This window comes from Dipodomys spectabilis, unplaced genomic scaffold, assembly GCF_019054845.1.
Source record: "Dipodomys spectabilis isolate Male_0828 unplaced genomic scaffold, ASM1905484v1 ptg000147l, whole genome shotgun sequence".
NCBI classification, from domain to species: Eukaryota; Metazoa; Chordata; class Mammalia; order Rodentia; family Heteromyidae; genus Dipodomys; species Dipodomys spectabilis.
The window spans coordinates 9003676-9028576 of NW_024870824.1; the positions used below are offsets into that span (position 1 = coordinate 9003676).

At 42.2% G+C, this 24901-nt stretch overlaps 1 protein-coding gene and 1 long non-coding RNA gene across 2 annotated transcripts; one reads left to right on the plus strand and one right to left on the minus strand.

The window, feature by feature from the left end:
• Positions 1–562: 562 nt before the first annotated feature.
• Positions 563–11346, minus strand: Gnpda1 (glucosamine-6-phosphate deaminase 1). The gene is made up of 6 exons (XM_042691977.1): positions 11223–11346; positions 7226–7327; positions 5014–5196; positions 3661–3845; positions 2158–2332; positions 563–1928 (listed from the first exon to the last, which is right to left on the minus strand). The coding sequence occupies exons 1-6, from the start codon at positions 11344–11346 to the stop codon at positions 1828–1830; spliced, it is 870 nt and encodes a 289-aa protein (XP_042547911.1). The 3' UTR covers positions 563–1827.
• LOC122118100 lies at positions 11268–24683 on the plus strand. The gene is made up of 4 exons (XR_006149287.1): positions 11268–11349; positions 12218–12222; positions 20819–20821; positions 24672–24683. It is a non-coding gene; the product is annotated as an uncharacterized LOC122118100 (long non-coding RNA).
• The last annotated feature ends 218 nt before the right edge of the window (positions 24684–24901 follow it).

Genomic DNA, 24901 nt, shown 5'->3' on the forward strand with positions numbered 1-24901 from the left:
CAGGCCCCATGATGACCACCACCATCACCACCACCAACAAAATAATAATTATTATTTTAAAAATTAAAAAGTTAAAAGTTAAAATTTCCCATCTCCTTACTTGTACCTTATAATTGGTTATTTTGACTCAAGATACTCTACTGCATTGATTTTAAACAACTGAAATTTGCAATTATTATTACTGGTATTATTACAACGCTGGGGAGACAACCAGGCCTTGTGAATACTAGGCAAGCACTCTACCACTGAGCTACATGCCCACACCTTGACTTATTCTTTCCACAGCTATATCCCTGTTCAGATTACAAGTATAGCCAAAACATCACAATTTATTGCTCATCTGTTCATTCCCACCTTTTCCCACATAGGTGCTTCTTTTGTAGAAAGTCTTTTTTTATCCTGATGGTTGAAGGAGAGATCAACAAATGGTTGGTATCCCTGTCACCTTCTTGCAAGGTCTTTTAAGGATGGAGTGAGACGCTTTTCTCACTGGCTATTTCCAAAATAGATGTTTTCAGAAGACAGTCTTCCACACTCTGAGAGTGGGAACCCACACATGACATTTCATTTGAAAATACTGAATTTAATACAAAATTTCACCTTGTAAACAAACTCATTGAAACCATTAGTTTAACACAGAACATCACAATTGTGTATAAAAGCTAACGACAAAATGCTGGTACCAAACAGTACTTAGAGAGGCCTGGAAAAACCTTTCCTAGAAATAGGCAGCAGTAGCTTCAAACAGGCACAAAAACAGAGAGGAGGCAGCAACCACTCCACAAAGACTTACAGGGTAAAAGGAAGGCAGAGCAGTGAACCATGTTAGGAACAAGGGCTGAAGGAAGGTTGTATTTCCTGACATTCAGAAAGGTCCACACAATATGGACCTGAAAAGGCATGGGATACTTTAAGTGGAGAAACAATAATAGAAGCATTTGGAGTGTGGCCTTGGCACTCAACTCTATAGGAAGCAGGAAAGGCGAGCATGGCACTTGTGTTCAGCCAACTGCTTGCCAGCCTGTCACCCTGGCTGAATACTGAAACCGTGGCAGTGTGTTGCTCCATTACATCTCCTCTTACTGATAACTACAAAGGAGACCTTTAACAAAACACAAATCTGTGGGGAAAGTGTCCCAGGATCCATAGGAAGAAAAACTGTTTGGTGTGATGGTTGGGTACCTTGAAGGCTTTTCCTCGCCTACCCAAATGCTCCCCCACAGAGGCCTCCTAGATTGTGGGAAGGCCAGCTGTGAGAGCAGAACAGAAAGAACCAGTCAGGGAAAGGGAACAAGGAACAACATTCTTCCTGCAGTACTGGGTACTCACCGGAGGGACAGCTTCCTTGTATACAATTAGGGTACTGAAAGAGTTTGTTCCTTAATCTGGAACAAATCTTAACTAAAGAGCAGGCCTGCTCAAGAGGAGCACTCACAGTCCTTCAAAGAACTTACTCCAAAATACACAAGCCCCTGAATCCTGCCCACAAGTGCACATGTAGAAAGAAATTCCTGATGGGAGTGTGTTGTACTTGTGAAAACTGGCTGAGGCAGATCAAAAGCTAAAAAAACTAACTTAGGTGTGGCAGACACTAACATGATGGAATACACTTTTCATAGATTTTTTTTTTTTCTAATTAAGTTACAAACAAGTCATTTTCACTATAGCTAAACTCCCTGACTAGGCTCCACGTCTCACAGACAAGAACCATAAGGTCATGTATTTATCTGTGGAAAACATTCTGAATTAAGAATTCCATTTGAAAGACAATTTTCAGAAGAACCTGCCTGTCCCTATGAGGTACTTGATACTAGTTTCCAATGCAGGCTAATCGCTGTACAGTTTCTTAGAAGGCTGGCTTTTCTCAATTTCTTTCTCCTTGATACTGTACAGAGGGTCCACCAATTTATTATGAACAAGCATTAAACCTAAAAAAAAGAAGATACCAAAAAGTAGTTAATGTAAGGGAAAGAGTTTTGCCATTCTCAACAGTAACATCCAGTGGCTGGGGTTGTGGCTACAGTGATAGACTGCTTCTATCACCTGTTAATTCTAGCACTTGGGAGGCTATGGTAGGAGGATTTTGAGGTTGAGGCCAGCCAGGGCTACAAGTCAATCCTCCTAGAACACCTGAACTTGCCATACCTGCCCCCTCACCTTTGAAATACTTGACAGTCTTCACTTTTAGCTCCAAGGTGGCATCCTCATCACATACAAACACAGAGCGGGGATGCTGCTGGAAGGCAGACACAGTCCACATATGGTTCACTCCCTCCTCAATGGCCTTGTACAGAGCAAATGCCTTGTGAGCACCTGTGATGAGGATCATCACCTGGGGATCAGAAAACAAGCCCATAAAGGAAAAGTCCTTACTTCAATTCTAGTACAGGCATACCACCTAGTGGTACAGATTACTGTTTTAGTGTCACGTAAGTGGTTATCCTGCAACATCCTGTGTTTGGTGCTTGTTCCATATACTTTATCACACAAATAACCAGAGGTAAACAGCATCATTTCCCCAAAGTTTTGGGTCAAGGAAATGGGGACTCCTAACAGTAACCCGTGCTTCCAGGCCAAACTTTTTCTCCCAACAGCTAAGTACCCACTTCAGTCTGGGAGGCAGGGGAGCCTTCAGCAGTCTTCAGAAGCAATGTGGTTGTTATCTGTGAATCCTAAGGCTGAATCTCAGCAAGGCTGCCAGTTAAGGTAAACCCTGTCAGTTCAGAGCATTTAATGTGCTAAAGTGCCTTGGTGTGGTTTTCTGTTTCCATAAACCAAAAGCAGAGTTTTCTCTAACAGTTAAAGTATCAAGAATGTTAACTGCTGGAGAGTGAGCCTAAAAAAAATTTCTACTATTATTAGGTCAGAATGTCTCAACAAATCAGAGCTCATGTTGGAAAGTTTCCTTTACTTCCCCAGATAAAGATGGTTCCTAAATCACTGTCTTTACAAACAACAAGTAGAGCAGCCTCTAAGGTACTGATTCAAGGTTACCTGATGGAAATCTGGGTGCCAGTGCTCATTTCACAAAAGCTCCCTTTATAAAGAACTTTTCCCTGATTTAGATACTTATTTACAGACTTAAGCAAAGAAATATGAAGGTAAAATACCTGAATATGCCTCAGAAAGCAAGAAGAAAATGCTTCTAAAATTTAAGCAGAAGGAGTAAAGACACTGGAGCTACAAAAAACTTATATTGAAATGATATCCATTTTTCTAGGTGACAATTTCCTAAGTTCAAATTAAGACCTAATATAACCACACCTCACACATTTACCACCCTTGAGCACAAGGATGGTAACCACAGCATCTCTGGGTTGTAGGTAGGGCATCCTTTCAAATAGTGACCACTTATAAAGATAGAGGGCACCTCCCAGTACATAAATTCACATTAGTGGTGCTGTGCTCCTCTCTGGCACATAGCAGAGGCCAGAGAGACTGCAGTGGAAAATTGTGCAGAGGATTTACCTCACCCTAGAAATAATGGTTATTTCCCAAGGCAGAAGGCTTGTATGGTACAACTTGGTGGAATTTTAGCCTTTCTTACAGTTTCTTCATTTTCAGTAAGAATGTATTTTAGGAGGTACCTGTATAATTAAAATTACAAACAAAAGATACCCATCCCCAACTTCATAAAGGCTAATACCCTCATACTCTTACCTCTCTAGCATCCATGACAGTGCCCACACCCACTGTCAGGGCCATAGTGGGCACCTTGGCAAGATCACCATCAAAGAACCTAGCATTGGCCAGGATGGTGTCCATGGCCAGTGTCTTCACACGAGTCCTAGACACTAGACTGGAGCCCGGTTCATTGAAGGCAATGTGTCCATCGGGCCCGATACCTGCAGAGAGACAGGCAGAGCAGCCATGTGAAATTTATAAGAGAACATCTTTCCAACTAATGTTGAAGAAAAAAAATTCCTAAAAATGGTCTTTTCTCTTTTGTACTCGAAGATAGTTACACCTTCAGCACATGATCTGCCCCCTCCCAACTGCTTCTACCTGATATTGTTAACTTGCTATCACTCAAAAAACCAAGGAGCACTCAAGCTGTTTCTGCCTCCCTAGTCTGCTGGGAAGTATAAGTTTTTTGTCTTTCAAACTTGGAGTTGGGATCCTATTCTTGGGATAGAGTTGCAATGAATAAAACACACACAAATACCAAGGCATGGCTGCCACGTTTATATGATCTTAGACTATGCAAGTTCCTATACTCCTTTGCCCTAGTGTGCTGGGCACCAGTCCCTCATGCTTGTAATTCTAGCTACTCAGGAGGCTGAGATCTGAATATAGTAGTTTGAAGCTAGCCTGGGCAGGAAAGTCCGGAGACATCTCCAATTAACCAGGAAATACCTGTAAGTTGAGCTGTGGCTCAAGTGGTAGAATGCTAGCCTTAAGGAAAAAAAATCAGGGATAGCACCCAGGCCCTGAGTTTCAAGCCCCAGAAATGGCACCAAAAAAACAAACAAAAAAGAAAGGTTATCCAACTAAACACCTCCATGGGTGGCTCCCCAGGCAGCAACAAACCCAGACCTGGCAGCCTAAATCTGAGAAGTCAACACTATGGGTTCCTGACTACTCACCACTGCTCCTGGCTAGATGATCTTGGAGAGTCATAATACAGAGAAACTGTGCTTCAGCTGGCTACTGATAGCATGCAAGAGGCTCTATAGAACCTTCTGGAATGACATGAGGTCCATGATTTAAAATGTTTTAAATGTTATATTGACTAATCGGTAAAGCCTTAAGAGTAGAGAGTACAGAATCTCAGAGTTCAAATCCACAAAGTATTAAAGTTCAGAAAGTTCACACTTATAGTTCCTGAGCTGCAGAGCCAGGATAGGAACCCAGAGCACCCAGTTTCTCTGCGTTCCCTGCCCCCACATGGTGTTAGATGACCCCAGTGTCAGAAGCAGAGGGCACATGCAGATATGGTAGTGTCTTGTTCTTCCCATGCATGCCTGTCCTCAAGTCTTGTCCTGGTCATATGCAGGACAGCACCAAGCTCACCTCCGACAAACAGCTCAATACCCCCTGCAGCATTGATCTTCTTCTCAAAGGCATCACATTCAGCCTGCAAGTCTGCAGCATTCCCATCCAGAATGTGGGTGTTTTCTGGTTGGATGTCAATGTGCTTGAAGAAGTTGTTCCACATGAAGGAGTGGTAGCTCTCTGGGTGCTCTCGAGGAAGGCCTAGAGGCCATAGGACACTCAGTCAAATCAAAGCTGAACTAGAGTCCATTTCACAAGTAGGACACCAAGTCAACCCACAAGGACAATCAGGGGACTGATATCAGGGATCTTTAGGCACTAGCCATCTGACCCCTAGCCGTGTAAGGTAGGCTGAGAGGGTATCAATGAGTGTCTAATCAGTTACAGCCACCCTGTTACCACAGACCTGGGCTGGAAGACCTAACCCCTAGATCCTGGAAGTCTCATTCTATCGCCTCCTCACAAGGGAATGACCACAGGCTGGAGGCTTGGCACACTCTTGGCTTTTGGAGGTGGCCTGGCCACTTGGGGTAACACCAGACCCTTCAGGGAAAGTAGCTAATACAATGGGCCTAATATAGCTGACTCAGTGGACTATATACATTAACTGGTGAGAGATGTGGGTGCCTCTCATCTCACCATTCACTTACAGTTGTACTGCACTCAACATTCACTTACAGTTGTACTGCACTCAAGCTGAATCCCAGCTTAAAATATTAAGTGGCTGAGAACAACTATCTCAGTACTTATCAATGGACTTTTCAGGCACAAAGAAAAAGAATGTTAAAGTTTGAGTTTGAATAGTAAATACTCAGAAAATTTAAAACCAGTCTTAAAATGAAATTCTGACAAATATTACAATATGCATGCACCCTGAAGTCATTTTTTTTTTTTTTTTTTTGGTTGTGGGGCCTGACCTCTGGGCCTGGGCACTGTCCCTCAGTCCCTCAGCTCTTCAGCTCAAGACTAGTGCTCTACCACTGGAGCCACAGCACCACTTCCAGCTTTTTCTGCTTATGTGGTGCTGAGGAATCGAACCCAGGGCTTCATGTATGCAAGGCAAGCACTCTACCACTGAGCCACCTTCCCAGCCTCGGAAGTCATTATATTAAGTGAAAGAAGTGGTCACAAAAAATTAAATACTTCATGATTCCACTTTTATGAGGTACAGAGAGGAGTCAAATTCATGGAAACATAAAATGGTAGTTTCCAGAGCCCAGGAAGAAAAGATAGAGAGCTGTGGGTTGATGTTTATAGTCTTTACAAGATGAAAATTCTGCAGCTTAGCTAGTACAACAATGTGAATGAATGTACCTAAAATTAATGAGCTGTATATATAAAAATGGGTCTTTTTTTTTTCTTTGAGCGACAAGTTTTGTTATGTTGTTCAAGCTGGTCTTGATCGCCTAGTTTAAGTGATCCTCCTGCCTCAGCTTCTTGAGTACCTCACAAACCACACCCTTTGATTTAGTAAATCTGATATTTATATGTATTTTACAACAATTTTGAGAAATGTATGTTAAAACTGAGGCCATTAAAAATGATTGGGGGACAGAATGAAGTGACAGAAAACTAGAATTTCAGCAGCAGAAAGTCTAGGAGTCTCAGTGCCCCTCCAAGTATACATGGCAAAAAGTAGAGCTAATGGATGCATACTGGAGAGAAAATTCAGATCCAGACCCTGAAGACACACCCAGGGAGAGCTCCATTTATAAGAATATGGCCAGAAAGAAATGGAAGCAGGGAACTGGGGGCCCATATTTGTGATTTTAGCTACTCAGGAAACTGAGATCCAGGGGGGGGTGGTTTGAGGCCAGCTGTGTAGAGAAGTCCAAAAGACTTTATCTCCAATTAACCAGCAAAAAAGTTGGGCCAGAGGCATGACTCAAGCTGTAGATCACCGTCTAAGCAAGCCAAGCAGCCAATGTGAGCAAGTGTGAGGGTCCCTGAGTTCAAAACTTTGTACCAGGGAAAAAAATTTGGTGAGCAGGGCAGGTAGAGGGGAAGGAGGTACTTTAGATTCACTAAAGGTTCATTACTTACAAAATGCTCTCAGGTCCATCTCATTTAATGCTTACAATCCATAAGGACAGTTTTATTAGCCCTATCTTACAACTGTATGAACCAAGGCTGGAAGAGATAGGTATTGATAACTGAGCCTATCACCACCAATCACTGGCTCTCTGTGACATATCCATTCCTCCTTGACAGCTAGACTAAAGATACTCACCCACATACTCGTCCATATTGAAGGTCTTCACATATTTAAAGGACAGGTCTCCATTCTTATAGTACTCAATTAGTTTCTTGTAACAGCCAAGTGGGGTGCTCCCTGTAAGAAAGACCTTAGCTATAAACACCACCACAGCCACGAATGCCTCTTTAGCACCAAGCTTCTGTAATGCCAGGAGTAAGTTGGGGCTGCTCCACACAGAGAACTTGTCAGGCCTGCAGTCCTTCCCCATACTTCAATTCCAACTGACACTCATCTGCTACTTGCTTGTACAATATCTACTATGTCCCAGACTACTTACCTGTGCCCCAGGGCAGGGCTGTGTCTGTCTTGCTGCCAATTCCCCAATGCTTGACATACTGATGACTGAAATCACTCTGATCAGTATGTGAATGAACATCAGACTTAACTACTGACATGATATTCTTTGAGCAACAAAGTGCTAGGGCACAGGGCCATGGATGGGGGTTCAGAAGAGAGATCGCAGGCACCCTAGAAGGTACTGTTGTCTAGAAATGGGGACAAAGAGCAAGACTATCCCCAATGATGGGATTACCCTATACTTCAGGGATCAGGAAAGACATCCCAAACCAATTCCTGAGGTGAGTCCCTTAGCAAGTGAATACCATAGGACATACAGAAGGCATCACAGTAGATTAAAAGACTAGCTGGGCGCTGATGGCTCATGCCTGCAATCCTAGCTACTTAGGAGGCTGAGATATGAGGAGCTTGGTTTGAAGCCACCTGGGCAGGAAAGGCCCTGAGACTCTTATCTCCAATTAACTACCTTAAAAACAAAAAACAAAACAACCCCCCCCCACACACACACACAAAAACAGAAGTAGAACTGTAGCTCAAAGTGGTAGAGTGCAGCCTTGAGCAAAAAAAAAAAAAAGTGCTCAGGGACAGTGTTCAGGCCCTGAGGTCAAGCCCCATAAACCTCCCCCCCCCCAAAAAAAAATAGATGGAGGTGGGTCTAAGTGGTAAAGTACCTGTCTAGCATTCACAGGGCCCTAACACAACAAAACAAAACAAAAAGTTCAAGATGCAAGGACCCTGACTGACTGGATATTGGATTAGCTTAAAAAGTAACTATCCATAAATGATAAATGGGGGAATAAGGACATTTTTTTTTTTGTCGGTCATGGGGCTTGGGGCTTGAACTGTGAACTGAGCGCTTTCTCTGAGCTCTTCAGCTCAAGGGTAGCACTCTACCATTTGAGCCACAGCATCACTTCTAGTTTTCTGGTGGTTAATTGAAGATAAGAGTCTCATGAACTTTCCTGCCCAGGCTGGCTTTGAACCGAGATCCTCAGATCTCAGCCTCCTGAGTAGCTAGGATTACAGGTGTGAGCCACTGGTACCCTGCAGGAAAATTTTTGAATATAGCTTATAGATGGTATTGTAGAAGGAGATGGTATACCTATTCTTAGGTCTATGATGGTTAGACAATGCTTTCATTCTCAGGAGATAAGTGTTGAAAGATATAGAGAGGTAAAAATGTCAGAACTTTTCAGTGGTTTAAAAAAATTATGCATGTACAGATAGCCTATGAATCAGGGAAAAAGAAAACCATAGAAAAAATTGGTAAATCTAGGTGAATGGTATTACACCGTTAGTTCAATTTTTCCAAATATACATTTTTTTTGGGGGGGGGGGGGGGTCTGGTCGTGGGGCCTGAACTCTGGGCCTGGGCACTGTCCCTCAGCTCTTCAGCTCAAGGCTAGCGCTCTACCACTTGAGCCACAGTACCACTTCTGGCTTTTTGCTTATGTGGTGCTAAGGAATTGAACCCAGGGCCTCATGCATGCAAGGCAAGTGCTCTACCACTGAGCCACCTTCCCAGCCCCTCAAATATACATTTTTTTAATGGAAGGAAAAAAAACAAACCTGTTCAAGTAAGACCATGTCACTCCTCTTTTCAAAACCTATCAAGAGCTTTTCATTTCATTCTCTAATAACCAGTCCTTAGTGATATACCCTGTAATTGGGTCTCTGATTATCCCTCTGCTCTCCTGATCTTGCACTGGGCACTTCATCTCAGGGCCTTTGCACCTGTTTTTCCTCTCTACCAGTAATCTTCTTCCTTTAAGTGTCTGCATGTCTACCTCACCTCTCAGGTCTTACCTTAAGTATCATTTTTGGAGAGACTTTCCCTGACACCAACATATCTTACCTTCTTTCCTGATTCATGTTTCCTTTTCTATCTTACAACCATCTAACAAACTCAGATTTTTATCAATCATCTTGTTTATTGTGTCACTCCCAATGTAATTGAAGCTTTTGAAGGCAGGATTTATACCCTTTGTTTGTTGCTTTATCTCCAAAGTCAATAACTGTATAGCTTACAGACACCACTTAATAAATCTCTATTGAATGTGTGAAGGTGGTAGCTAGTGCCGCTCCACCCCCCCCCCCCCCCCCAAAAAACCCAGCCAGTCCCTGTGATGAGACCCTAGCCATGCCTAAGCTGGACAATTTACTCCTTCCTTTTCTTCCATTTCCCAAACAGCTTTCCCACAAATTCTGTGAGCTCCCCACAATGAACTACTTTTCTGCTTAACTCAGCTGGTTGGTTTCTGTGCTTTCTATCCAGAACCATGTTCCTATTCCTTGGAGCTACATCTAACAGAAGCAAACAATTCTAGCTCTGCAGGCTGAAGCCTGAGTGACAGGGAGAAGCTGGGTCTTGAAGAGCCTCTCTGAGGAGCTTATATCTGATTCTGCCAATGGGAAGTAAGGAGTAGTTACAGTAGAACCCAACTCTGACAGGGTGAAAGTTGGGTGGCTCTAGTTAGGAGAAACTCTGTTTATGCAGCCAAGACACTGGTGGGTTTACAAGTACAGGAAGTCAATGCTCCTGCAAGCCTCTTTCTGGTACAGAGCTAAACAAACTTTGGCTAAATGAGCCTGTTCCTGGTTTCTGTAAAGCTCATGAGTTGTTTAGTTTTACAACTTTAGTTTTTAAAAATCAAAAGAATATTTTATGAAATAAAACTTGTATGTGAGGGGACTGGGAAGGTGGCTCAGTGGTAGAGTGCTTGCCTTGCATTCATGAGGCCCTGGGTTCGATTCCTCAGCACCACATAAGCAAAAAGAAAAAAGCCGGAAGTGGCACTGTGGCTCAAGTGGTAGAGTGCTAGCTTTGAGCTGAAGAGCTGAGGGACAGTGCCCATGCCCAGAGTTCAGGCCCCATGACTGGACCCCCCCCAAAAAAAATAAAACAAAAAACCAAAAAATCTTGTGAGTTCAAACCCTGGTGTCCGTAAATTTTTATTGGCACAGAGCTATACTCATTCATTTATATATTATCTGTGGTTACTTTCACTGCTACAAAAGCAGAGTTGAGGAGTTGTAGCAGTGAGGCATAAAACATTTACTGGTTAATCACTTACTGAAAAAATGTCAAGTCTGTAGTGGATGGGACAGTTAAGATCACTGGTGCAAATCCATCCACCTGTGAATTTATTCAGAACATTTACCAGGAGACACTAGGTCCAAAACATGCTCCTATAAATGCAACATTCTGGCCTTTTCCAGAAGAAACTGGGACTGTTTTTTCACTTATTTTTTGTGCTTAATTAAACCATATAGAAAATTATTTGAGTGACTGTCACCTCAAGTCTTCCAAGAATAGTGCTTAGCAAGTATTCCTCAAAATACACAATGAGGAGAGAATAATTGATTTCACAAAATGAGTATTTTAAGGCACAAGGCTAATTCTTTTAAAAAACTCTGGATGATGAGGCCAGAGATATAACCTAAAAATCAATTTTTCCTGTCTAACCAAGATGCCATCTGTCCCATGATTCCAGTGGAATAGGCAGCAATTAAACCAACACATAAAGGAAGCCTAGTTCCTTCCCAGGAAGGACCCTGCTGTTGTCTCCTACTACCTGAAACCCTTCTTTCAAATCCCCTTAGCCCCTTAAACTCCACTTATGCCTACTCTCTCTACTCCTATTCACAGCACCCCCTCCACACCATGACATACCAGTGGGGAGACCCAGGGTGAAGTACTTGTCTGGCCCTGGATGAAACTGGATAATGCGGTTCCTGATGTATTTGGCTGCCCACTCGCTGGCCTGCAAATAGTTTTCCAGGATGATGAGCTTCATCTTGTCCTGATAAAAAGAATCAATGGTAAGGAGGGGCAGCAACAATCTCTTTCCCAAATGGACAAGGGAAAGGCCTTGTCTTTCAGCTCACAGAGGAACTAAGAACTGAGGCCGAGAGGCCCCATCACCACCAGGAGGCACTACTGTGGAACAGACCTGGGTGGTAATCTCAGCATCCCCATTTACTAGCTCGAGGACCTCAAGAGCAGCACCAGAGTTCTCAGGGACCCTCTTGGCCAGTTTCCTCCTATGTCAAAGGGGAGACAGTACTATCTCCCCGGTCTAACTCGGGGGTACAGTGAAGAATGCACGTAAACCAAGCGGTTTACTAACGGCTGTTAGGATGGGCTCTCCGCACCCTTCACCCCTTCCACCCCTCAGAGTGGAGGAGCCCCAGGGCCGTCTCGGGCCGCAGAAGCAGGTAGGAGAGGCAGCTCTGCCTGGGGAGGTGTGTCCTCTCCCGGTATTAGAATGGGGTGATCTCACCGCCTGCTCGGCTAGGCGAATCCTTTCGGATTTTCAGTTTCCTCCAAAGCACAACCAAGAGAAAGGGTGCTCGCTCCGGGAGGTGGGCGTCCGGACCCACAGCACTGTGGTCGCCAAGGGTGGGAGGCCCAGAGCGGAGGCGGCCTGCGCGGCCGTCGGGGGGGGGGGGGTCCGGCGTTTCCCTCTCCCCGATTATGATCACATCCACCCTAGCACCCGCCCAGGGAGGGGCGAGAACGGACTGCCGGGGTCCAGTCCTGGGGTGCCGGGGCCCGGGGACGCCGTCCGGGACACCCCCCGCTCTCCCGCTCCGCTCCTCACTTACGCGAACGCCTTCGGCGGCTGCAACAGCGAAAGCGGCGGCGGCCCCGCCCCACCCTGCAAGGTCACGTGATCACGGATCACGTGGCCGCGAGTCACGCGGTGCGCACGCCGCCCGCCGGGCTGACTCAGCGGCCTGGACCCCCGCCGGCGTCGGCCGGTCGTCTCCGGCAGCCACCACCTCCTCCCGCCCCGAGAGGGCGAGAGGGAACCGGCCGCGCCGGGCCCTGGCCCGCGGGAGGCGGGGTCGGAGGCTGTTGCTGTGCCGTGGAGGGCGACGCGAAGGGCCAGAGCGTTTGGAGGAAGGAAAAGAAGTCTCCAGGCCTGGGGCCATGGCAAGGGCAGAATGGCTCTGTGAGGCTCCGGGCCTGCCACCCCCTCCCCCCCCCCCCGAAGCTTGCTGGTTTAAATGCCGCTTGTGGACGTAGGTGTGCAGTTATTGAAGTGCAATGGATTTTTGCTGTTGTGTGGGGCCAGCGTGCACGCACGGCCTGGCGCACGCACGCACGCACGCACGCACGCACGCACGGCTGGCCCTCTTCACTCGGGTCACTCCTCCACTTCCCTAACTGGGGTCTTTGTGTGAAAGAGCACATTTTGCAGCAGTATATACTAGAGAGAAAGGCAGGCCTCTGTGCACACATCCGAAGTCGCCATTGCTCACAATGTAGAGGACGTGCTAACTTGTTTTCTGTGAGTATGCTGTGCTGTTCCTTTACAGAAGTGGAGACGCTGTAATACCGCGTTTGTGTTGTGCACCAAAGGTCACAGATTTGACCTTTCCTATATCACCAAACATTAAATCTCAGCGAGGTGGGGTTACTTTTCTATTACTCTCTTATTTTTTTGCGTGTGTATGTGTGTGTTACTGGGGTCTGAACAAAGGGATTTGGCACTTTGCCACTTGAGCCACCAGTCCACTTTATATTATTTTTATTGGTCTGGGAAACTGAGGCTTAGAGAAATAAATTTGACTAAGAGTACAAATGGCTTCACTCATCGCTTCATCTATACCAAGTCAAAACCATAGTTTTACCTATCGCCTGCGTTACCTCCCATCTGCTATGATGTGGTTTGGAACACTATCAACAAATGGACCATCTTTCTCTTCCAAATCAACAGTTAGGCGAAGCAGACATCTGAGGACATTTGGGAGCCATCAGTTCTGATGGTGGCAAAGACTTGAGTGGTCACCAGTAACATCTTGCATTATACAAGGCTTTACCTGGAGCTTTGGTGCTGTTGGCAGCTGTGATCATTTTATACATGCAGAGAACTGGGTTTATAGAGTTCAGAGATTCAAGGTCTTAATGGAACCAATGAGGTTCCAGGGAAGGGGCCTCCCTACTTGGAATACCAAATTTGTGACCCCCCCCAAAAAAGCTCATGCCTAGAATCCTAGCTACTTAGGGGACTGAAATCTAAAAATTGAGGTTCAAAACCAGCCCAGGCAGACAAGTCAGGGAGGCTCTTTATCTCCAATTAAGCACCAATAAGCCAGAAGTGAAGCTGTGGCTCAAGTGGTAGAGCACTAGCTTTGGAGCAAAAATTCTCAGGAACAATGCCCAAGCCCTGAATTTCAACCCAAGGACCAGCGCGTGTGCACACCAAACACACACATCAAGGTAGAGACAAAGAAGTTTATCAATAACACAAAAGCAAGGAAAGGACATTACACAACTCAAACATGGGTATGGGCAAATCTGATAACAGATACAATAAGTAGTGCTCTAACATCAGGGGTATTTATAGTGAAAGAATGGGTTGGGCTTGGCTTAAATTGACTTTAGGAAAAGGACAGTTTATTTTGGCATCGGGTACATTTAATCATCCTTGCTGTTGCAATGTTGTATTAATTAGTCCCAGAAATATTGGGGCTGGTCTGTTTATTAAATATGGGTCACTGTGACACATATGAGCATCCCTATAAATTATGATTGTTGTAAGCCACTAAGTTTAGGGATAATCTGTTACAAAGTGATAGTTAATAAAATATCCTTCCAAGATTTCCTCTAACTAGAAAGAGAACAAAATATGTTAACGTATTCATTATTCACCTAACTGTGTAACTAACCCAGATATACGAATCTCCTAGACTGGTTAGGAACCAGTGGTTCACACCTGTAATTCTAAACTGCTCAGGAGGCTGAAATCTGAGGATCATGGTTCAAAGCCAATGTGAGCAGGAAAATAAATACATTTTTTAAAAGCTGTGAGCTGTGACTCAAGTGGCAGAGCTCCAGCCTTTAATGAAAAAGCTAAGAAACAGTGCCTTGACCCTGAATTCAAACCCCAGTACCAAAATACACACGCATACTATGTGTATTTATATATATATTATGTATATGTATATATATGCTTATATGTATATATGCATATGTGTGTGTGTGTGTATATATATATATATATATATATTTGTGGCCCCTCTCAGAATGGAGAGTCTAAATACTTTTGTGGCTTTCCTTTCACTTTTAGGTAAACTTGCTCTGTCTCCATCATTTTTGTGAGCTAGAAATTCAGATGGCTTAAAGAGGCATGAGTGGTCACACCTGTAATTTCAACAATCAGAAGGCCACATGGTGACACCTTATCTAACAAAAAAAAGAATGAATGAAAGAGAAAGAAAGAAAAAGGAAGGAAGAAGAGCAAGAAAGAGAGTGAGGGAAGGAAGGAAGGGAGGAATGAGAAAGAAAGAAAGAAAGAACCAGGGCACGTGGCTGGGAAGGTGGCTCAGTTGTAGAGTGCTTGCCTTGCATGCATGAGGTCCTCAGTTGGATTCCTCAGCACCACATAAGCAGAAAAAGCTGGAAGTGGGGCTGAGGCTCAGGTGGTAGAGCGCTGGTCTACAACTGAAGAGCTGAGGGACAGCGCCCAGGCCCAGAGTTCAGGCCCCACAACTGACAAAAAAAGAAAGAAAGAAAAAAAAAAACAGGGCAAAGTACGTATGTCTGGAACTTTAAATAAAGACTCAAAGTCTAGAACTGAACTGATAGGAAAGCTCATTGACCCTCACGTCTGGCAATTGGTGTTCACCAAGTGGCCTCTTTTTATGCCCTGGGCTTTCTCATAAATGGTGCCTGGGGTCCAAAAGCAAACATACAGAGAGACAAAAATGGCTTTATGACCTAGTCTGAGAAGTTACGTAGCACCAATTCTGCTAAGCTTTATGGGTTGGTGAGATCACAAACCCCTACCCAGGCTTACAAAAGAACATAGTTCCCTTATCTCTATGTCAGGAGTTCAGTTAAATATAACTCTTTATAAAATACAACTTAAGCCTCTCTGAACTCTAGATGATGCTGAAGCATTTCTACCCAGACCCAAAATGGAGCACTTTGTGATGGTTCAGCAGAAGTCTCGTGACTGGTACAGACACAGCCCTTCATTTGTACAAAGGGACTACCCTGGGTGTACACACTCTTGTGACACCCCCTTTCTGGCTATGTAAGAAGGCATTGGTAAGCAGCCAGGAAAATTCTCTATTGCTGCCCCCTGGTGTTGCAACAAGAGATCCAATAAAGACAAGATAAGTAAAAGAGAAAGAAGGAAATAAAGAAAAGAATGTACCTATACTGTTTGAGCTTCTAAAGTAATAACAGTAAACATCTCATACATACTCTTACAGATCTCTAAGCTCTAGAAATTAACTTTTTAAATGAATTTTAGTAATTAGGTGTGATAGCGAGCCTCTGAAGTTGGCCTCTAATGTCTTACCCTCTTAGATAGTCCCAGCCCACAATGGCTGGGGACAACCAGTGCGGCCAGTAGAACATGGTGGAAATGATGAATGTATCTTCTGGGATGGGTCACTTTAAAGATACAAAAGCTTTCTTCTGCCCTCTCTGGAATCACCTTCTCTGGGACATTACAAACATTCATTATTTATCTGAAGTAAATCGCAAACAAATCACATACCTCTCTTTTTAGATTTATTTAGTTTTTCTAGATTCATCTTCACTATTTTACAGAATTTGCTTATAAAATCCCTTGCAGTCATAGTCTGTTCGATTTACATTTAATTGGATTCTGCAGTGGTCTCATCCAACTTACTTTGTTCTTTGGGCTTGAATATTCTTTAATGAGAAATCACACTCAGGTTAGCATTATGAGCCTATATACTGTAACATGTACTCAATACAACTGTGAGAATTGCTCTTTATATTTGACCAGCTAAAGTACATAATTCCATCTTTCCTGGCATAATTTGCTTTCCTATTCTTCAGGGTTACAGTGAGTATTCTGTTCAATAACTTTTGCCCACTGACAAAAAGGAGTGATGCCATTCAACTTTTATTCTTTTAGCAGTTGTGTACTCAGATGGCATTCTTTTTTTTTTTCAGTTTAGACAATCTTGTTATTAAATTGGCATTGAAAATACAAAAGAAATAAGTAGGCTTCATTCAGGAGATTGTTTTAAAAGTCAAGCATTTGGCACCCTTTAAAATTGATTCCTTTAAGTGTTGGTTGCAGTGCAATTTAGTAGTCATTAATTTCTCTAGCTTTTATTTATCCTGGTACATTTTAATTTCTTCATAAGTTATGAAGGTTACTTTTCTGGGTACAATAGTCTATATATTGGTAGTTGTCTCTCAGGGTTTGAATCATGTTTGTCCATGTCCTCTTAGTGTTTAGTGTTTATTCTGAGAAATCTGCTGTTATTCTAATGGGCTTGTCATTGTAAGTTACTTGTCTCCTCTTTTGTGATTTTCAATATTCTCTCTTTACTCTGTATATTTAGTGTTTTAACTATAATGCATCTAGGAGTGTTTCTTCTCTGAGCTTGCCTGTTTGGTGTTCTTCTGTCACTAGGATGACTTTCTCGAGATTAAAGAAGTTTTAAATTACTTTATTGACTAGGCTCCTAATGCCTTTAATTTTTATTTCTTCTTTTGATGGATGGCACCTGAGAGGTCCTGTAAGTCCTCTTGATACTTTCTTTTTGTAAATGTTTTTTAAATTATTATAAAGGTGATGTACAGAGGGGCTCTCGCTATGTAAGTCAGAGAAAGAGCATGTTTCCTTTTGGACAATATCACTCCTTCTCTAGTGCTCTCCCAGTTTTTCCCTCACATCCCCATCCACAAGTTGTATAGTTCATTTTCAGCACATTGCTTCATTTGTTAATCCTTTGTCCTTCCATTTCTGTGTCCCCCACTTACCCTACCAAACACAGATAAATAAACAAACATGACAAGAAAAGAAAAACAACAAAGTAAAAATCCTTTTTTTCTATTTCCAGGAGTTAATTTTGACAAATGCTATTTTATGTGATCAGAGGCACATAGGCCTTTGTGTTCCTCCCCTGAGAATATCTTCCTTTGGTCTCACTGTGTGTGATTGCCTAGACTCACTCCTGTATTATTTAACATGTCCTAGTGTATTTTAGATTGAGCTTTCTCAGAGAAAACATAAGCAATTTGTCTTTCTGAGCTTGGCTTACCTCACTTAACATGATTTGTTCTAGGTCCATCTCTTTCCCTTTCTTGGTATTTTCTAAGTAGTTTTGTTTTGTTTTTGCAGGGGGTGGTTCATGGGGCTTGAACATGGGCCTGGGTACTGTCTCTGAGCTCTTTTTGCTCAAGGCTAGTGCTCTACAACTTTGAGCCACAAGCTACTTCCAGTTTTCTGGTGGTTAATTGGAGGTCAGAGTCTCACAGACTTTCCTGCCCAGGCTGGCTTCAAAATGTGCCATTCTCGAATCTCAGCCTCCCGAGTAGCTAGGATTACAGGTGTGAGCCACCAGTACCTGGCTCTAAATGGTTTTGACTTGATGAAATTCCTCTGCTTTATCTCCAACTGTTTTTCTTTTTGTTTGTGGTGGTCTGGACCTTGAACTCAGGGCCTGGGCACTGTCCCTAAGTACTAGCTAGCACTCTACCACTTAAGCCACAGCTTCACTTCTGGCTTATTGGTGATTAATTGGAGATAAGCCTCACAGTCTTTCCTGTCTGGGCTAGCTTTGAACCACCTTCCTCAGCCTCCTGAGTAATGAGGATTACAGGCATGAACCATCTATGCAGGGCTTAACTTCAACTTTTTAAAAAATTTAATTTAGGGCTGGGAAGGTGGCTCAGTGATAGGGTCCTTGCCTTGCATGCATGAGGCCCTGGGTTTGATTCCTCAGCACCACATAAGCAGAAAAAGCTGGAAGTGGCACTTTGGCTCAAGTGGTAGAGTGCTAGCCTTGAGCTGAAGAGCTGAGGGACAGCGCCCAGGCTCAGAGTTCAGGCCCCACACCGACAAAAAAAAAAACGTTGTTATAAAGGTGATGTAAAGAAGGATTACAGTTACATGAATCAGGGAATGAATACATTTCTTTTTGGACAGTGTCACTCCTTCCCTCACTTTCTTCAGCTCTTGATGTCCTCTTTTCAACTTCTGTTAGCTGGGCTTTTGATTATTTTATCTTGGCAACTGAGCTCTTCATTTTTAGAATTTTAGTTTGATAACTTTTTCTTTTGCTAGTCCTGGGGCTTGAACTCAGGACCCGGGCACTGTCCCTGAGTTTCTTTTGCTCAAGGCTAGAACTCTAACACTTGAGCCTCAGAGCCAGTACCAGCCTTTCCTGTTTATGTGGTACTGAGGAATGGAATCCAGGGCTTCATGCATGCTAGGCAAGCACTCTACCACTAAGCCACATTCCAAGCCCCAGTTTAATGGAAGGCATTCAGTGCTATTTGTGTGACATTGTGGGGAATATGGCAACTGCTGGCATCTTTCATAAAATCATTCATGTTTTGCTTCAATATTTTAGACTATATACACAAATATTTATTAGATTTGTTTTCAAATGATTACAAATAATTTATCACATTAGTTGTTTCCTCATCATAATTTTTTTTTTTTTGGTTGGCCATGGGCCTTCAACTCTGTGCCTGAGCTCTGTCCCTTAGTTCTTTAGTTCAAGGCTAGCGCTCTACCACTTGAGCTATAGCACCACTTCTGGTTTTCTGGTGGTTTATTGGTGATAAGAGTTTCAGGGACTTTCCTGCCCGGGCTGGCTTTGAACCGCGATTCTCAGACTCATCATCATTTTATCACAACTAATGATTCTTTTTTTATTTATTAACTTTTTCTTAAATAAGTTTTTTATTGTGAAAATACTGTACAGAGGTGTTAGTTACATGAACAAGGTAATAAGTACATTTCTTACCAAGCACTGTTGCCTCCTCCTTTGTTTTTTCCCCTACCATCCCTTCCCTCCCACCTCCTCAACTATACTCCTTCCTCCCCCCCCCCCAGCCCTTCCACTTTGCTTCAATTTTAAGAAAGCATTGTTTGTACTTTTATGCAAGCATGCACCAAAGGTTTACTTGTATTACATCCAACAAAAGCCGTATAATTGTCTCATTAACTGCTAACACAATGAAAATGTCTGCAAAAATTTGCTAATGAAGGGTCATCTGGATTCTATTTATAAGCCTTATAAATAAGTCTTTTTCAGGAGATAAACACTACATTAAGGGAATTTTTTGTTATTAAAAGGTGTTTCTATATTTGTGGCTATGATATAAAATAAGGGGTTTAGATATTTAATAATGGAACTATTGCTATTTATTTTATTTTATTTTGTCAGTCGTGGGGCTTAAACTCTGGGCCTGGGTGCTGTCCCTCAGCTCTTCAGCTCAAGGCGAGTGCTCTACCACTTGAGCCACAGCACCACTTCTGGTTTTCTGGTGGTTAATTAGAGATAAGAGTCTCACAGACTTTCCTGTCCAGGCTGGCTTTGAACTGTGATCCTTAGATCTCAGCCTCCTGTGTAGCTAGGATTACAGGTGTGAGCCACCGGTGCCTGGCTATTGCCATTTTTTGACAGTAGATTTTTATCCTAGCATCTGAAGATGGACTTGCAATTTTGTTGTAAGAAAATGTTGCTGATAGTACATCCAAACATTTATTTTAGCTGAAAGACTCATGACAATATACGGTGTGGAAAGCCGTTATAACTATTTCTCCTACAGTTTTTCTTCCCCTTTCTCTTTCTTGTTTTTCTTCCTATTCCCAGCCCCCTCTCTCTTTTTGAGACACAGCCTTGCTATGTACTATCCCAGGCTGACCAGGACTTGCAATCCTCCTGCCTTATCCTCCCAAGTGCTGGGACAAGTAGATTTGTACCACTATACCAGTCTGAAAAGAAATTTAGACTGAATTTTTGTAAAAGATGATGAATTTACCAGTTCCTTTCATACTAATTGAGGAACTCATACATTTCGTTTATGATTAAATTTACGTGCTAGTTTACTTCCCACCATTTTTATATTAAAAATTCCATTAAACCACAAAGAACTTTGAAATGAATTTTTCTTCATTTAATAAATATTCATTAGAAAATTTACACCTGTTCTTTTGGCATTTGGAGATTTATATATACACAAATGAACATAGATAACAGAAACCACGGCAAGAATAAAAGATAATGTGCTAAATTCACAGCACTTCTTGCATCTGTCTCTCCCAAGTCTGGACTCATAAAATCATAAATGATGTATGTAGGGGAGGAAGAATCCAGATGTTAGAAGTGTTGCACTAAATTGAATGTAGCATGTGGTGTAAAAGAAGAAAAATTCCTATTTCCCTTTAAGAGAAACTGTACTTTATAGCAAAATCTTCACAACACCCTAAAACTGACTTTTTACTTTTAGCAGCTGGTAGGGTTTCAGAAGAGGAAGTGTTGAGGGATTTAAGGACTTCCAGCTGTAAACACCACACAGGAGTAAAGCTGCCTTTGATTCCCTTTTGGAAATTCCAGCACCAGCTAGACACTTGCTGATTGGCTGACATATAGCAGGTCTGCCATGGATTGGCTGTCTTTCTGACTCTGCAGCCTAGTTACTGGGGTTGAGGTTATTGCTGATTGGCTGTTTTTCAGAACATGTGTACTGAGTGTTAGATTTTCTAATTCATGACTTAGGACTTGTGCCAAGAAAAACTTTCCTGAGTAGGAAGATGGGTACCTTTCATTCTCGGTCTCTCTAGCTGTTCCTTCAAAGCCCAACTTGCAGCAGACCATCAGAGATTGGTCACATCCTTACTTGGCAGCACTTTTAGCAAAGCGCTACTATGTAAGTGACTTAAGCGTTCATTATAATTACCTTGGAAGAAAATTTGCTCTGACAAAATTTTGAATGTACTGAAAATAGCTGCACACAAGACATTTAGAGTATCCTGAAAAAAAATCAATACAAGTCACAGGAAAAAAAATCTAAGATATGTCTTACATATATAATCAACTCTGGGGTAAAGTGGAAAGGGAAGGGAGAGGAAGCCCAATTTTCACCAAAGAAAATTGAATTCTTCCCGTCCCCCCAATCTACTTAATTTTAAAGATTACTTTCATTACACCCATTTTTAATGAAATTTATCACATCAAGGGATAATATACTTGAAGAAGAATGTTAGGCTATCTGTTATTTTTGTGTGTAAATGCTTTTCTCTTTAAATGTTGCTGAATTTTTCATTTCATATAAATTAAAAACCTTTCTAAAATATATGCATTTTAAGGTAAAGCAAAAGTTAATCTTTTTTTGTATATCCTTATTTTGGGGTTTCCTTTTCCTTTGTATGATTAGGAAACTGTTACAAGCATTTAATATGGAAGATAGAACTAGCAGAGAGAATTTTTCCAATAACAATACTCAGTTACAATACAAATAAAGTTTTCAAAGGTATTCAAATTTTAGTTACATTTAAGAGTGTTAAATTTCTCTTTCATATAAGATATATTACTGACATTATTATTTGTTGTCTTAAGGTAGCAATGCTTTTCTTTTAAAATTATTATTGTAGTGGGGAGGGACAATGAGACCACTCAGTCTGCAGTGAAAATGTAAAAGATTTTATTGAGCAAAAAGTGCTAATGTGCCTGGACCGCACCTGGAGTCAGGAATCCCAGGAAACGGCCCCTACTGCCAGCCTACATCGGCTTTTAAGCATTTTGGGCTAGGGCAGAGAAAGGGGGAGGCTGGGTGTTGATTTTAGCCAATGATTGTTACAAGAATTCGCACCTTAAGTTTCCCACCAAGGTTTTGCTGTCCGGAAGCAGGAGACTAGAACAAAGGGTGGTTATGGTTCAGCTGGGTTAGGGCTCTCATTGCTCAGAAAACAGCAGAAGTGGAGTTACAGAATTACAGAGTTACGGAGTTACAGAGTTACAATTACAGTAACTAGCTAAAATAGCTAGTTACCAGGGAAGGCTTATCCTTAAAATCATTCATTATCCATTTTACATAATCCAAGTCAAATATTATATTCCATTTTTAGTTCCTCCACCATATCATTATTATTGTTATTATTAAGTAGTTGTACAAATGAGTTACAATTCCCATAAATCGGGTTATAAATATGATGCTTCTTGGTCAATGTCACCTTTTCCTTCATTCTTCCCTACTTTCTCCCTCCCATCTCTACCCTTAAGTTGCATAGTCAATTTTTTACATAATATACATTGACTATAACGACTACATTTGCTCACTCCATTTCTGTGTCCCCACACTCCCCAAAACATGTTTTGGAAACGAAATTCCTTTTTAAAATTTTTGGCCAGTCCTGGGGCTTGAACTCTGGGCCTGGGCAGTATCCCAGAGCTTTTGTGTTCAAGATTAGTACTCTACCACTTGAGTCACAGCTCTACTTCTGGCTTTTGTGGCTAATTGGAGATAAGCATCTCACGGACTTTCTTGCCAGGGCTAGCTTTTAAACTGCAGTACTCAGATCTCAGCCTCCTGAGTGGCTGGGATTACAGGCATGAGCCACCTGCGCCTGGCTGGAATTCTTATTTCCTTCTGAAAAGCCATTCATTGTGACTTTGCTTGTTAAAACAACAACAACAACAACATTGGAACCCATCAGAAACGGATAGGTTTTTAGGCCTATAAAACAGAATAAAATGTAGCCATTAAAAAGAACACAGTCCCATAAAACATATATGAAGATTATCACAATAATTAAGTAAAAGAAAAAAAGCGTAGTATAGTTGCAATAATTTATGCTAAAATATGCATAAGGGAGGCAGTAAGAATAAAAACACACACCTATCTGCACAGAAGGATAAAAGGGGAAGGACGGTGCTTCTCTCCTTGACAACAGGGATCTGAAAGCGGGAGCATAGAAGTTTTTCTTGTCATGGCATATCCTTTTGATACCATTTGGTTTCCTGTCCTTTGGGATGCACTATCATACTAAATAATTTTAATTATTTTATAACAATGATCTAAAAAAAATCAAAGGTGTAGCCTAAGCATGGGCAGGAGATAGGTTTAGAGATGTGGGTGAGATGTTTCCTAAACCTCATGATGGCTCTACAGGGTGGATCTGTGAGCTTAGAGCAGCTGTGCATGGGATGTTTCCCCTATTTCCAAGTCTCTAGCACATCATAGAATACTGAAGTCTTGCTGGTAGGGGAGGGGCAGGACAGACCCATCGTCTTGCATGGGATAACTGAGAAAGAGAGCTTATAATAAATGTGCTAAATTGTACAAGCAGCCAAAGGGAACAGAAACTATTCTAATTATTTTGTATAGCATCTATTCCCTGGGAACTTTGCTTTTGATAGTGATAAAAGTCAAAAAAGATGTTGCTGGAGCTTTCTTAGAATTTCACAAGCAGCTTCCTCATTTGATGTTTCTAATTTTTTATTTTTGTAATTGCAGGGTTGAGAATTGAACCCTGGCCCTTGCACATACTAGCCTTCTACCACTGAGTTATTTCCCCAGCAAGCTTTCTCATTTGGTCATTAGCGTGATCTAAAGACAGTGGCTCTTTTCCTATCAAAACCTGGTATCTGCAGCACAAGAGGTGAGACAGAAAGCTAGTGTGGTAAATATTGGTGAAAATGGCCAAGTTGAGATTACCACCCTCATTATAGCAGCTGACATTTGTTGAGTACTTCCTGTGTCCTAAAGACCATTCCAGATACTTCACGCACTTGGGCCTTAGAAACAACCCTATGAGAGGCATGGTTACTCTAAAGTACTTTGAACAAGACCTACACAGAAAGGGATACAAAGGTGGTTAGTCTGGGATTTGAATCCACGCTCTCTGTAATCCTCTGCTTTCAACCAAAAGAAGGCTTCTTTAGCACTACCTTTAAAACAGTTAAGGCTAGACATAATGGCTCATGCCTATAATCCCAGCTTCTCCAGAGGCAGAGATTAGAGGATTGTGGATTTGAAGCAGGTTAGATTAGGGAAAATAAGGCATGGGAAACTGGAACCAGGAATTTAGAGATAAACCCTGTATTAAAGAATAGCACATCTCTTTTCCCCCTTTAAACCTTATAATCCCTCATAAATCACAAAATTTTGTAAAAAGAAAAAAGAGGGTGAAGGGTGAAAGAACAGCTCTCTTCTTCTGATTCTGTCTGCTTGCCCAAATAATTAGTTTTGTCTGGGAACTGAGCAAGGATGTGATAAAGACACTTATCCTGGAGGATGGGGGATATTTGAAAAAAGTGACTCTTGGACACCAAAAAAATGTTTGCAAAAAAAAAAAAAAAATCTCAAGGGTGGATAACTGTTAAGCCCCTCCCACTGGAGTGAAAAACAAGAAATGACTGGGAAGTGGCTCAAGTTAGTAGAGTGTTGGCCTAGCAAATGTGAAGTCCTGAGTTCAAACTTCAGTAGCGCCAAAAATAAACAACAACAACAACAACAAAAAAACCCTTCCACCAAACAACAGCAACAAAAAGTTTCACATAGCAACTAAAATCATCAAACATCATTGAGCAACTGTTGTGTTCCTGACTGCCAAG